The sequence below is a fragment of the Helianthus annuus genome, chromosome 14 (genome assembly GCF_002127325.2).
Source record: "Helianthus annuus cultivar XRQ/B chromosome 14, HanXRQr2.0-SUNRISE, whole genome shotgun sequence".
NCBI lineage: Eukaryota > Viridiplantae > Streptophyta > Magnoliopsida > Asterales > Asteraceae > Helianthus > Helianthus annuus.
Window position 1 is genome coordinate 74074180 of NC_035446.2, and position 13290 is coordinate 74087469.

The window sequence follows — 13290 nt, forward strand, 5'->3', positions numbered from 1 at the left end:
TTAATGGCGTCAATTGGTTGTTGGAAATCAATATCTTGATTATATTGCGGATGGTCTTAGGAAAACACCTATACTATTTCAATAAAATATTCGTTTAGCAAGAATTAACATGTGAAGCCTAATTTTGCAGAACAATATTAAAAACAAAGAGATAAAGTATGACAAAACTAATAAAATATAGAGATAATAATTACACATATACGTAGTTTGATGATATATCTTACTTTTTTGTTTGTGTAAAACTTCTTACTTTATCTTTCTTGTTAGACATTGACGAGTGCCACGATCATGGAACCAGTTACCCTTGTTATGGTATTTGCACTAATACCGTAGGGAGTTACAACTGTACATGCCACCCAGGATCCTTTGGTGACGCAAAGACACTAAATGGTTGTAGGGAAGTTGCTAAGGATTAAAAAAACACATCGACCACAATCATTATAGGTAATTTTTTTAGAAAATATGAATACGAATATATATGTTTACTAACCAACCCTTGAAAATTGCTATGTTCAACATATTTTTCAAAAACCATGCATGCTTCTTCACCAAATATATGAAAGATGATTACTAATCAAAGTGTTTGTTCATTTCATGTACATATGTAGCAATCGTATGTGGCATGTTAGCCATGCTAACTGGAATAGCAGTTTGTTTCGGTATAAGGAGGAGGAAGCTAATTAGACTCAGAGAAAAGTTCTTTGAGCAAAATGGGGGGTGTACTGCTCACACAAAAGATGAAATCACAACAAACTTATGAGGCAATGACTTTGTTCAGCACTGAACAACTTAGGAAAGCTACTAATAATTATTCTCAAGAGAAAGTTATTGGTAAAGGTGCCTATGGTATAGTGTACAAAGGAGTTTTGTCGGACAAACGTGTAGTTGCAATAAAGAAGTCTAAGTTAGTTGATGCGACCCAAGCAGAGCAATTCATCAATGAACTTATGATTCTTACACAAGTCATTCATCGAAATGTGGTAAGGATATTAGGTTGTTGCTTAGAAGAGGAAGTTCCGGTACTAGTTTATGAATACATCTCCAATAACACTCTTTTCCATCACATTCATCACAAAGTGGGTGGCATGAATTGGTTATCTTGGGAAAATCGCTTGAGAGTAGCCACCGAAGCTGCAAGCGCACTTGGATACCTTCATTCAGAAATATCTATGCCAATCATACACAGATGTGACAACTCGAGTTTCCGACTTTCACTTTCACATTTATTGCACGTTGACTTTGACTGTTTAGTTGTTTGACTTGTTTGACTTGTAACTGTATACGTTGTGCTATAATGAAACGCGTTGTGATTATTGCATGTATGTGATTGTATTATAAAATGAGACTTAGTAGAAAAGCATTAACTGTTAACACATGAATAGGCTCGACGAAACACAAGAATGTGTTTCGCCAATAACCGTTCGACGAAACACAATGTGTCTCGTCACCACACTTCGACGAAACAAAGTGTTTCGCCGGCCCACATGCTCGCCGAAGCCCATTACGGGCCCAATACAGTAGAACGCATATATTAACACACACAGACTTATGTTTCATACGTTTGGAAAAAATAAGAAACCCTAGAGCTCCATCTTCTCTGATTGACGGCGATCGTGTGCCCCGGAACCCCGAAACGACTTAATTACCATTCTGTTCATTGTGGTTAGTGTTTTAAATCCCTGCATGATTGTTTGATTATATCATCGTAAACTGTTCTTAGTTCAAGTTCATTAGAATCAATGATAGATATTGTCGTGTTCATGAATGATTGATGATTGGGTAAATGGAATCTATGGTTGGTTATGGTTTTTGTATGTCAGATTTGATTGTATGATGATCCCTTGAACCCACGAATCGGAACTAGTATTAATCGTATGAACACCTAGTAATATGATGGATTGTGCCCGTGTTATGCTCGGTGTATGAATAGCTTGTTAAGGTTAATGTTTGATTGATTCCATGATGATGAGATGATGATTTCTGTGTTAATGATTGACATATAATTGCTTCTTGATGATGACGGCAATTAGGGTTTCCTGTGATATTGCGTAACTGTTGAATAATGTAACTGCTCGACGTAACTGATAATCTTGACGAAACGAATAACGGCGAAACGGACATGAGAATCAAGTACGTTTCGTCGAGTCACATGTTGACGAAATGGATTTCGACGAATCAAGCTTGTTTCGCCAATGGGGTAACGACGAAACAGATATGGCGAATCACATGGGTTTCGCCGAGGGTTATACGACGAAATGTAGGGTGTTTCGCCAAGGGTTAATCTGTTCAAATAATTTGGTTTAATCCGGTTAGAAGTTAACTGAGATATTTAACTACTGTTAATATAAAACAGTACTTGTATCATTCAGAATACGTGCTATGTGCTACTTGGTAATCGTTTATGTGTTATTTTATACGATGGTTTATGCATGCATGAACTTCGGAAATATAAACTAATGATATATACGTGCGTACTTTAGGACGTGTTTGATTTACGTGAGCACATACTTAGCATACCGAGCAAACCAAGGTGAGTTCACACAGCCAAGGCATGGGGTTCCTAGGGTGGGAATGGGTTTGGATTATTTACTTGTACTTACCTAGCTTATGGAACTTAGTTATATGGTCCTCGGGTGAGGAAGGGTTAGCGATAAGATACGACTAGACTAGTGATACTTATAGAACTGATCTTCGCACACACGCCGGGGTTGGCCGTGATATTATGACTAATCATTCGCACACATGCCTAGGAAGGCCGCGAACTATACTCTAAACTTTGCATACATGCCGGGTGGCCGCGATACAAACATACCTAGTCTAGAATACTTGGGAAAACTTCCCCTAATCTTCGCATACATGCCTAGAGGGCCGCGATACGAACTAATACGATACATGACTTAATGAACGAACGCAATGCTTACTATACCATTTCTATTACTGAACTATCAACTGTGAACTCGCTCAACTAGTTGTTGACTCTCTGCTGCATGCCTTGCAGGACCTTAGGTACATATGGTGCTTGCACAGGAAGGAGCAGGTCGTTGTGGGGCATGAATCGTGGATGCCATGTTATAAACTTAAACATTAGAAATTTATTACTTGCTTTGGTTTTACGCTATGCTTCCGCTACACTTTGAAACTATACTTAGGTTTTGAACACCTATCGTATTGAATGATTGGTTTGCATTTACTTTTACTTGTTATTAATTACATGTTCGATATGATTGGTGGCTTGATCCTGGTCATGTCACGCTCCCAAGCGGCGATACTCCGCAGGTGGATTTTGGGGGTGTGACAGATTGGTATCAGAGCCATTGGTTATAGAGAACTTGGTTTTAATATGGGAAAAACGTTTTATTAAAACCCGACTATAACCAGAACAGTGCTCTCAACGATCCACAACGACGCTTCGCTCCACGTGCAAGACTCAACATCCTAGGTAATAAGGTTTATGTTTATTACCTGCTTGCTAGATTACATAGAACATTGCTCGTAGTATGCTTAAGATACACATGACACTATTGCCTGAGAACACCTATGTGCTTACACTCTTCTGTCATCGCACTACTCGCGAACCATTCTCACTTATTCTACTTTTACTATGAAGATCATGTCTGGACGTGTTAACATGACTCAAGCCCAGTTGACGGCTCTCATTGCTGAACAAGTAGCTGCGGCACTTGCAGCTGCACAAGCAGGTAGTATACCCTGCGGATGGGATACACATTAGGATCTTTGAATCCTACATTCCTAAATCAACCTTTGTATTTAATATTGTCCTATTCTATGCACAATAGGTCAAAACGCTCCACAACCTGTCTGCACATTCAAGAACTTCATGGACTGTCGTCCAAGCACATTCAGTGGCACAGAAGGAGCAGTGGGACTACTCCATTGGTTTGAGAAGCTCGAGTCAGTATTCGAGATGTGTGAATGCCCTGAGGCTCGCAGGGTCAAGTACGCCACTGGCACGCTGGAAGGGATTGCGCTAACCTGGTGGAATGCGCAAGTTCAGATTCTAGGGCTGGCAGCTACTAACGCTACCCCTTGGAACGAATTCAAAGAACTGATCAAAAGGGAATACTGCACACGCGATGACATCCACAAGTTGAAAGTGGAGCTTTATCATTTAAAAATGACGGGGTCGGAAATTGAAGCTTACACGAAACGGTCGAACGAACTGGCCATCTTGTGTCCAACCATGGTGGACCCTCCAATTAAGCGTATCGAATTGTACCTCAAGGGTCTAGCCTCAGAGATTCAGAGCCATGTGACATCGGCTAACCTCGAAAACATCCAAGACATCCAGCGTCTTGCTCATCGACTCACCGATCAAGCAGTGGAACAGAACAAGTAGCCAAAACGCATCAGTGCTACCACTACTGCTGCTACTACTTCTGCTACTCCCAGCGACAACAAGAGAAAATGGGATGGGGATTCCAGCAAGGGATCAGTTTCTGTTCAGTCTCAAGCACAGCAGCGCAAGATAAATGACTACCAGAATCCTAGCCAGCAAGTATCAGGCAGTCAGGGGCAGGGTGGATATCGGGGATTTCACCCACTATGTAATAGGTGCAACAGACACCACAGTGGACGGTGTCGCAAGGAACGTTGTCAGAGATGTCTCAAGTTAGGGCATGAAGCTAAAGACTGCAGGAGTTCGCGACCTGCGAACCAGAATCAGCAACTCCCACCACCAGCTCCACAGAACCAGCAGCAGCAGCCACAACGAGGAAACCGGGGATGTTTCCAGTGTGGGACTGAAGGTCATTTCAAACGTGATTGCCCTCAATTGAACCAGAACCAGAATCGCAACAACAACAATCACCAGGGCAATGGGAACAACAATAATGGGGGAAACAACAACAACAACAATGGCAACGAAGCTCGGGGTCGTGTTTTCGTGCTGGGTCGAGGTGATGCAATGAATGATCCCAATGTAGTTATGGGTAAGTTTCTTCTCGACGATATTTATGTTACTGTCTTATTTGATTCGGGTGCTGATACAAGTTATATATCGTTAAAAGTTAGCCAAATGTTAAAACGTACACCAACACCCCTAAACACCAAACATGTCGTAGAGTTAGCTAATGGTAAAAGTGTAGAAGCCGCTCATGTAGTCAAGGGTTGTAACATCGTCTTAGCTGGTCAGACCTTCTTGATTGATCTCATTCCCATAGTTTTGGGTAGTTTCGATATCGTTATTGGGATGGATTGGTTATCCCAACATCACGCATAGATTTATTGCAAGGAAAAGATAGTTCGCATTCCTCGTTCTGGCAAGGAACCTCTTGAAGTTCAAGGCGACAAGAGTGGTACTGTGGTTGGCATCATCTCTTTTATGAAGGCTCATAAATGTTTACGAAAGGGGCACACTGCCATCTTGGCACTTGTTACTGATGCATCAGCGAAAGAAAAGAAGTTGGAGGATATTCCAGTAGTACGCGACTTTCCTCAGGTGTTTCCTGAAGACTTACCTGGACTACCGCCTCATCGCTAGGTAGAATTTCAAATCGAGCTCGCTCCGGGAGCAGCACCCATAGCTCGAGCACCGTATCGTTTAGCTCCAACTGAACTGGAAGAACTGTCAAAGCAACTACAAGAGCTCATGGAAAAGGGCTTTATTCGTCCAAGCTCTTCGCCTTGGGGAGCTCTAGTGTTATTCGTGAAAAAGAAGGACGGTACCTTCAGGATGTGCATAGACTACCGGGAACTCAAGAAGGTAACGGTGAAGAACCGTTATCCTCTTCCACGCATAGACGACTTATTCGACCAGTTGCAAGGGTCGAGCTACTACTCCAAGATAGACCTAAGATCGGGTTATCATCAGCTGAGAGTCCAGGATGAGGACGTCTCCAAAACAGCATTCGGAACTCGCTACGGCCATTACGAGTTTCTAGTCATGCCATTCGGGCTAACGAACGCGCCTGCAGATTTCATGGATCTTATGAACAGGGTGTGTAAACCCTACTTAGACAAGTTTGTGATTATCTTCATCGACGACATTCTAATTTACTCCAAGAGTCAGGAGGAACACGAGCAGCATTTACGATTGATTTTGGAACTTCTACGATCAGAGCAACTGTACGCCAAGTTTTCAAAATGCGACTTCTGGCTTCGTGAAGTCCATTTCCTAGGCCACGTGGTAAACAAGGATGGGATTCATGTTGATCCATCCAAGGTAGATTTGATCAGAAATTGGCCTGCGCCTCGCACTCCAACGGAAATACGCCAATTCTTGGGTTTGGCGGGTTACTACAAGCGATTTATCAAAGACTTTTCGAAGATCGCACAGCCGCTTACACTACTGACACAGAAGGGTGTCACCTACCATTGGGGTGATCCCCAGGAAACCGCTTTCCAGTCCCTAAAGGATAGGCTTTGCAGCGCACCTATTCTCTCATTGCCAGAGGGCACGGATGATTTTGTGGTTTATTGTGACGCGTCAATACAGGGTCTTGGTTGTGTATTGATGCAACAGGATAAAGTTATTGCTTACGCCTCGCGGCAACTCAAGGTTCATGAACGGAAATACACGACGCACGATTTAGAGCTGGGAGCTGTTGTTTTCGCGCTTAAGATATGGCGACACTACCTGTATGGTACCAAGTGCACTATCTACACCGATCACAGGAGTCTCGAGCATATCCTTAAGCAAAAGGATTTGAACATGCGTCAACGAAGATGGGTCGAACTTTTGAACGATTACGAATGCGCCATCAAGTACCATCCAGGCAAAGCCAATGTTGTGGCCGACGCCCTCAGCTGGAAAGACACTACACCTAAGCGCGTACGAGCATTGCAACTCACCATTCAGTTTAGTCTTCCAGCACAGATACGAGATGCTCAGGTAGAAGCATTAAAACTAGAAAACGTTGGGGTGAAGCGCTATGCGGCTCAAGGCAACGATTAGAACAGAAGGAAGACGGCGCCTATTATGTAACGGGGTGTATTTGGGTCCCACTTTTTGGAGACTTACGCGAGCTGGTAATGGATGAAGCTCACAAGTCTCACTACTCGGTACATCCAGGGTCGGATAAAATGTACCACGACATCAGAACTACTTATTGGTGGCCTAGCATGAAGGCCCACATCGCTACCTATGTCAGCAAGTGCTTGACCTGTGCAAAAGTCAAGGCGGAATATCAGAAACCAGCAGGCTTACTTCAGTAACCAAAGATACTACAATGGAAATGGGAGGAAATTTCCATGGATTTTGTTACAAGCCTACCTAGATCCCAGCGTGGGAACGATACTATTTGGGTGATCGTGGATCGACTCACCAAGTCGGCTCATTTCCTGGCAATCAAAGAAACAGACAAGTTTTCCACACTAGCAGACCTATACTTGAAGGAAGTAGTCTCCAGGCACGGGGTGCCCACCTCTATCATTTCGGATCGCGATGCACGATTCACATCAGAACTATGGCAAGCAATGCACAAGGCTTTTGGCTCTCGGTTAGATATGAGCACGGCTTATCACCCTCAGACGGATGGGCAGTCTGAGCGCACGATTCAAACTCTAGAAGACATGCTTCGGGCATGTGTCATCGATTTCGGCAACAGCTGGGAAAAGCATCTCCCTTTGGTGGAGTTCTCATACAACAACAGTTATCACACCAGCATACAAGCCGCTGCATTCGAGGCATTGTACGGGCGTAAATGTCGGTCACCTCTCTGTTGGGCAGAGGTGGGGGATAGTCAGATCACGGGTCCAGAACTTATAGTGGACACCACGGAAAAGATTGCACAAATACGACAACGCATGGCAGCAGCTCGCGACCGTCAGAAAAGCGACGCGGATAAACGTAGGAAGCCATTGGAATTCCAGGTCGGGGACCGGGTTTTACTTAAAGTCTCACCCTGGAAGGGTGTGGTTCGTTTTGGCAAACGGGGCAAACTCAATCCGCGGTATGTCGGACCGTTCGAAATTGCAGAAAGAATAGGCAAAGTGGCCTAGAGACTAAACTTACCAGCTGAACTCGGTGCAGTTCACAATGTTTTTCACGTGTTGAATCTGAAGAAGTGCCTGTCAGATGAGACCCTCATAGTTCCATTGAAGGAGCTCACTATCGACGAGCGGTTGCAGTTCGTCGAGGAACCTGTTGAAATCACGGACCAGGATGTTAAGGTCCTCAAGAACACGAGAATCCCTCTTGTTCGAGTTCGTTGGAACTCCCGTCGCTGCCCAGAGTTCACCTGGGAGCGTGAAGATCAAATGAAACTCAAGTATCCCCTGTTATTCGGAACCAATGCAACCACTACTGAGGCTGAAGCTACTACTGCAGAATTTCGGGACGAAATTCCAAATCAACGGGGTGATGATGTGACACCCCAGGAAAACCAGTAAACGATACAACTTACCTAGCTTCCTCAGTAACCGCATGCTAAATTTCGGGACGAAATTTCTTTCAAGTTGGGGATAATGTGACAACTCGAGTTTCCGACTTTCACTTTCACATTTATTGCACGTTGACTTTGACTGTTTAGTTGTTTGACTTGTTTGACTTGTAACTGTATATGTTGTGCTATAATGAAACGCGTTGTGATTATTGCATGTATGTGATTGTATTATAAAATGAGACTTAGTAGAAAAGCATTAACTGGTAACACATAAATAGGCTCGACGAAACACAAGAATGTGTTTCGCCAATAACCGTTCGACGACACACAATGTGTCTCGTCACCACACTTCGACGAAACAAAGTGTTTCGCCGGCCCACATGCTCGCCAAAGCCCATTACGGGCCCAGTACGGTAGAACGCATATATTAACACACACAGACTTATGTTTCATACGTTTGGCAAAAATAAGAAACCCTAGAGCTCCATCTTCTCTGATTGACGGCGATCGTGTGCCCCGGAACCCCGAAACGACTTAATTACCATTCTGTTCATTGTGGTTAGTGTTTTAAATCCCTGCATGATTGTTTGATTATATCATCGTAAACTGTTCTTAGTTCAAGTTCATTAGAATCAATGATAGATATTGTCGTGTTCATGAATGATTGATGATTGGGTAAATGGAATCTATGGTTGGTTATGGTTTTTGTATGTCAGATTTGATTGTATGATGATCCCTTGAACCCACGAATCGGAACTAGTATTAATCGTATGAACACCTAGTAATATGATGGATTGTGCTCGTGTTATGCTCGGTGTATGAATAGCTTGTTAAGGTTAATGTTTGATTGATTCCATGATGATGAGATGATGATTTCTGTGTTAATGATTGACATATAATTGCTTCTTGATGATGACGGCAATTAGGGTTTCCTGTAATATTGCGTAACTGTTGAATAATGTAACTGCTCGACGTAACTGATAATCTTGACGAAACGAATAACGGCGAAACGGACATGACGAATCAAGTACGTTTCGCCGAGTCACATGTTGACGAAATGGATTTCGACGAATCAAGCTTGTTTCGCCAATGGGGTAACGACGAAACAGATATGGCGAATCACATGGGTTTCGCCGAGGGTTATACGACGAAACGTAGGGTGTTTCGCCAAGGGTTAATCTGTTCAAATAATTTGGTTTAATCCGGTTAGAAGTTAACTGAGATATTTAACTACTGTTAATATAAAACAGTACTTGTATCATTCAGAATACGTGCTATGTGCTACTTGGTAATCGTTTATGTGTTATTTTATACGATGGTTTATGCATGCATGAACTTCGGAAATATAAACTAATGATATATACGTGCGTACTTTAGGACGTGTTTGATTTACGTGAGCACATACTTAGCATACCGAGCAAACCAAGGTGAGTTCACACAGCCAAGGCATGGGGTTCCCAGGGTGGGAATGGGTTTGGATTATTTACTTGTACTTACCTAGCTTATGGAACTTAGTTATATGGTCCTCGGGTGAGGAAGGGTTAGCGATAAGATACGACTAGACTAGTGATACTTATAGAACTGATCTTCGCACACACGCCGGGGTTGGCCGCGATATTATGACTAATCATTCGCACACATGCCTAGGAAGGCCGCGAACTATACTCTAAACTTCGCATACATGCTGGGTGGCCGCGATACAAACATACCTAGTCTAGAATACTTGGGAAAACTTCCCCTAATCTTCGCATACATGCCTAGAGGGCCGCGATACGAACTAATACGATACATGACTTAATGAACGAACGCAATGCTTACTATACCATTTCTATTACTGAACTATCAACTGTGAACTCGCTCAACTAGTTGTTGACTCTCTGCTGCATGCCTTGCAGGACCTTAGGTACATATGGAGCTTGCACAGGAAGGAGCAGGTCGTTGTGGGGCATGGATCGTGGATGCCATGTTATAAACTTAAACATTAGAAATTTATTACTTGCTTTGGTTTTACGCTATGCTTCCGCTACACTTTGAAACTATACTTAGGTTTTGAACACCTATCGTATTGAATGATTGGTTTGCATTTACTTTTACTTGTTATTAATTACATGTTCGATATGATTGGTGGTTTAATCCTAGTCATGTCACGCTCCCAAGCGGAGATACTCCGCGGATGGATTTTGGGGGTGTGACAACAGAGATGTCAAGTCAACCAACATACTGTTAGATGAAAACTACACAGCAAAAATTTCAGATTTTGGTGCATCAAGGTTAGTCCCATTAGATCACGACCAGGTAACTACTCTTATTCAGGGAACGCTAGGGTATTTGGATCCAGAATACTTCAACTCAAGCCAACTAACCGAGAAAAGTGATGTATATAGCTTTGGAGTGGTCCTTGCAGAACTCATAACCGGGAAAAAGGCCATTGGTGTTGATAGAACCAATGAAGAAAAGAATCTAGCTACATATTTTGTCAATTCAATTAAAGGAAACCGCTTATTTGAAATTGTAGAACCTAGACTTTTGCGTGAAGGGAATCTTGAACAGTTGGAAGCAGTAGGGAATCTGGTAAAGAGATGCCTTAGTTTTGTAGGTGATGACAGGCCAACAATGAAAGAGGTGGCAGTGGAGCTAGAGGGCTTGAAAAAGTTCACAATTCATCCTTGGGTTCAACAACAAACAAGTAATGAGAATAGAAACTTAGTCCAAGTAGTTGAACAATCGGATCTGTACGATTCCCCGTTAATTTATGCTAGTAATGAATGGGAGTCGTATTCAGGCATTACAAATTTGGCGCTTGAAGAAAACAACCCACGTTAGCTTTGTTGTGCTTCTTATAATATTTGTGTGAGCATCAGCACCATCACTATTGCTAGTTTTTCTTGTAGTGCATGCTTGTAACAAACTTTGTTAGGAATGTTACAGGTGCGTTTTGTTTTTTTTATTTACATAGTTTTCTGCAATAATAGGAAGTTACATCACTATAGTGATCGTTTTAGGGTGCTTGGAGTCCAAGATATGTACGCACTAGCACTTCTCGGTAACATTTTGTTAAAAAAAATTCCATGAGTTTATTGGAGTGATTATGAATTAAATGTGAATATTTTGGTATTACTAATGAGATCAATCGATCTGCCATCATCTTTCCAAGAATCATAATCCTTCTATGCGTGGTATTCGATGCTTGTAACAATAATAGAATGAAATTAACCGTTTCAAAGTGACAAACGATTGAATTGATGATTGCATTGAATGGTTTAAAACCTATTTAACAAAACTCAAACGTCACAAGTATAAACCCCGTTTCTTTTCTACATTCTAAGGTCCGGAGGAAACTTCCTACGTCGTCTATATATCTAACCTATCGACCCAAGCACCATGTTGTTCACGACCACCAGCCCATACTTATTAACAACATGACCAATTAGTTTTTAGACCCCCTAAACATAAAACAAATAAAATAACTTGGCCTAAACCGGTTTAGTTGATTGGTTTGGTAACAATTACTGTTTCCTTATTCTTGTATGGCCATAAATAATCATTGGATAGGGACAGGCTGGAGTATGCTATCCATCAACCATTACCTGTGGGGCATTAGTTAAAGTTTTCCTCTTGTTCTTCTACTAGGAACGTAAACCCCGCATAAAGAAAAACATTGTTAATTAAAATAGACCCATATTTCCCATATTGAAAAGAAAAAATTTCTTCATAATCAAAAGTTATTAGTAATAGTGATTCAATTTCAAGTCAGTGTTGAGTTTTAATTTTGTTTAAACCTACCACAAAAGAACAGTTCTTAGGATCATCTATCAAAATAGAGGTTTCAAGTTTGACCCATATACTAATTGTAATGACACAATAATACTTTAAATTTAGTTTTAAACTTTCAATAGTTGCTACCACATGTTCTTTTCATTTAATTGCAGGTTCCTGTGTAGGCACCGATGGATGAGACATACATTCTATATTGGTGTTTAAATCAAACATTTTGGTATTATAGTATAAGAGTTATGTATCTCATTACTGTAAATTAGGATATGGGTCAAAGTGTATATATGTATTTAAGTCACGGTGTGAGTTAGGTTAACGGTTATGTTCCGCAACTGATTTTAATATATTAGGCAACCTAAAAACACGTGTAATGTTATCTGTAAAAACGGCTGGATTTGATTCAGTAATGCAACCAAAAAACCCATGTACTGTTGTCTGTGAAAAGGGCTTGTTTTGATTTTCCCTACAACCAAATAACTGATGGGAAAAAATGCGCAACCTGGTCACAAATGGTAAACTAAAACGCGGAAGCAAACTTCGTTTGACCAAATATTTTCCCAACTGGAATGAACCTGTGAGGATGCAAACAAATAGGTATAAAAGTAATAATAAAGAGACACCGAATTTTAGCGTGGAAAACCTCTCAAAAAAGGAGAGTAAAAACCACGGGACTACTAGAGCCGCTTAAAATCCACTATCACCAATAATAGCAATACAAAGTCTTCCCTAGATAAAACTAGAGGCATACAAAATCATCATATACTTGGCACAAACTAACTTCAAGTATATGGAATAAAATATAAAGAAAAACAAGTAAGAGGTATCACCAACAAAGTTAACGCTCGATCTCTAAACTTCTTTTCTTCAGAAAAGGCACCAAAACTTGAGCTGCTAATTTTCAATTTTCGTCTCTTTCTGTTGTTGACGGCAGAAGCATCATCACAAAAGAAAACCACAAAACCATTTATTATTTTCTCTTGCGGCAACTTGTTTAGCAAGAAAAACACATATTTCTTTTGTGTGTTACGATAGCAAGGCCAACAAAAGGAATCCACAATTTTTGGTCCGATAGAAATCACCTTTGATTTCTTTCCTTTGTGTTGACGTCAGTAGCTCCAAAACAAAACAAATTAGTTTTCTTCTTTTTTTATTATCTAAAATAATAATAGTAATA

At 41.3% G+C, this 13290-nt stretch overlaps 1 protein-coding gene across 1 annotated transcript; it reads left to right on the forward strand.

The window, feature by feature from the left end:
• Window positions 1-738: 738 nt before the first annotated feature.
• On the forward strand, window positions 739-11165 carry LOC110908480 (wall-associated receptor kinase 5). Its single transcript, XM_022153424.2, has 2 exons — window positions 739-1188; window positions 10543-11165. Exons 1-2 carry the CDS (start codon window positions 765-767, stop codon window positions 11163-11165), a joined length of 1047 nt encoding a protein of 348 aa, XP_022009116.2. The 5' UTR covers window positions 739-764.
• The last annotated feature ends 2125 nt before the right edge of the window (window positions 11166-13290 follow it).